Here is a 2,624-nt window from a genome sequence, read left to right as displayed (position 1 = left end):
ATAAAATAAGATAAGATATACATTTCAATGGTTTTTATCTGATATATCGTAGACATATAATTATATCAAAAAATTTTATTTTTCTTAACGTACGAAGAACATGTTCACATTTTTTTAAATTTCCTCTAGTATAGTAGTGAATATTTTTCTATTTGAAGATTACAATGCTTCGCAAGATTCGAACATGCTCTCGTACCATTTAATCGTGTATCAATAATTATTCTGCTTTTACGGATTAGCATTGTCATCAGATTAGTATTCATTCAATCTGGACGCGTTTAATTAACTAAAGAACATTTAGATGGTCCTGTGCTCTACTGCTAAATCCTCTCAACATCTCTATATTTGCGCTTCAAGACGCCCACAATATGTTAATCGCCGAATCCTACCACCACCCTCGATTTTCGTTACGTAAAATCAAACGAGCATAATCGGACAATGACGTGATTTAATAATTTAGAAAGGTTTCGTTGAGCAACGATCCCTCGCGGCACTAATCGTTTATTTCTTTCCGAAGCTTATCAGCACCACATTTACTTTTTAATCGCGATTTGCGCTGAATCGACCACACGCGCTCGTAATAAATGTTTAATTCTAAATGACTATAAGTTAAGATTTCATGAATGGTGCAAAGCGTCTTTTAAGGACATTGTTAATTTTTTAATCATAAAAACAAGTTTCTTAATCGTTTTTGTATATGTTCATGGTTATTGTTTAACATTTTTTGAATGATAAAGTGGTATTTATTTAAATTTCATTGTGATGAGAATTTCTTACGCAATTCCTGTGTTTAAATAAATGTATATGTTGTATACTTCTGAATTAAGCTGTCTTTGAGAAAAACTTGCTGTGGTTGTTAATTTTACTTAAAAATATTCATCCATATTTTTTTTTAAAGAATTCTTAAAACATTTTCTATAAAATGTTAAAAGTGTAATAATTAAACTTAATGCATTTCTTATTTTTAACGTATATAAAAAGCAATTAGTAATAAAAATCGTATTTCCGATAACTTGATACAATCATCGATAATTTATCTAGTAAAAAAAGTTATCTATGTTTCTATAGCAAATATCGTGAAACTTTATATAATATCCTTGCCAACGAGTATACTGTGACAGTTCTCGATTGGACATAGGTAAATCAAGGTGCAACGAAAATGCCAGGGCAAAATCGGTTCTTTGTGTTCACTATATTTTTGGTAGTTGTCCTTTCTATTTTTCACTTAGGTACGTAATGTGAATGTAATTTTCAGCAATTTATTTGTTAACAATTTTATAAATAACAATAGCAAAATATTTTTTAAAAAGTTAATTTATAAGAATTTTTGTTACTGTAAATTTTTGATATTATATGTTAATACAATTAAAAATTTTAGGTCCTTAGTAATTTTTTTATATAATAAAATTAGTCTAGAGAATGTGGATAATAATTAACAGTTGCTATAGATTACGCAATGTTAATATTAAAACCTGAATGATTAAATAATTCTAATTTCTAATAATTACATCTTTACAAAATTTGTTTCACCATATAGTTACAGTTAATGTAATTTGAATGTAAAAAATCGCTTTTCTAATTTTATTTTAATGTAGTGATTTCTTAAGATATTTTTATTAGATTGTTGTTTTTTATGTCTTTTTTAAGGTGAGGCATTGAAGTGTTATAATTGCAATTCGGTGATCAGTGCAACTTGTGAAAAAGATCCGACATCGGAGGAAGTAATACCATGTACGGATGGAGCATGTATAACATTTAGTATCAGTAAGTATCTAAAATAACAAAATAATGTATATCGGGTAATGTTTTTCTTAAATATTGCAAGCTGTAGAGGCTTTATTAGTTTGTTATAACGAAACTTTTTTTTTCAGACCCTCTTGGTATAAAAGTCTTCACACGTACCTGCGGTTTTCGCGACTTCTGTAAACATGCAGATCCTCACCAGATCCTAGATTGTAAAGAATGCAACACAGATCTGTGTAATGCTTCTGCTACCAATGCAGTATCAACCATCATAATGATAACCTCAGGATTGATTACGCTGTTATGGACTATTCAATGAATTTTATAGATTATTTTTATAATTATTTAATCTTGTGGCTCGTTATATCATAATCTTTAAAAAAAAAAAATGTTTTACATTGTTGTTAAAATGTGTATTTTTGTTTTTATAGCCAGCAAGTTTTTTAGCTCTATATCATTTTAATCCAAATTAATTATTACATTGGATGTTATGCGAAAGATAAATATTGAAATAATTTTATTAAATGTGTTATTTAACCCTATTCACTCCAACGTTTTTTTCGCCCCAATAATCCTCCAACCATGCACTTTCGAGTCTCACGTGTTTTTTATAATGTTAATAGCTTTGAAAAATTCCCCAAAAATTATTATAATATCTTTGTACCTTCGACTAAAAATCAATGTAAAGAACATTTAAAAATCATTTATTTAAATATTTTTTTACAACAATTATATGTTGACAAACACACGTTACGACTCGTTTTACTTAAAAAATCATAACTCACGAACAAATTGACGAAACTTAATGAACCAAAACGCAAATTAAAGCTAAAAGTAGTGCAAATGAGAAAAAAAAATGAGATAATTATTAATTAAATAGG

The 2,624-nt window shown here is 27.8% G+C and overlaps 1 protein-coding gene across 1 annotated transcript; it reads left to right on the top strand.

The window, feature by feature from the left end:
* Nucleotides 1-1,082: 1,082 nt before the first annotated feature.
* On the top strand, nucleotides 1,083-2,280 carry LOC112468810. The gene is made up of 3 exons (XM_025038160.1): nucleotides 1,083-1,229; nucleotides 1,648-1,764; nucleotides 1,872-2,280. Exons 1-3 carry the CDS (start codon nucleotides 1,160-1,162, stop codon nucleotides 2,060-2,062), a joined length of 378 nt encoding a protein of 125 aa, XP_024893928.1. The 5' UTR covers nucleotides 1,083-1,159; the 3' UTR covers nucleotides 2,063-2,280.
* Nucleotides 2,281-2,624: the final 344 nt, after the last annotated feature.

This window comes from Temnothorax curvispinosus, unplaced genomic scaffold, assembly GCF_003070985.1.
Source record: "Temnothorax curvispinosus isolate PA1 unplaced genomic scaffold, ASM307098v1 QBEX01002077.1, whole genome shotgun sequence".
NCBI lineage: Eukaryota > Metazoa > Arthropoda > Insecta > Hymenoptera > Formicidae > Temnothorax > Temnothorax curvispinosus.
This window is presented reverse-complemented; position numbering and strand designations above follow the sequence as displayed.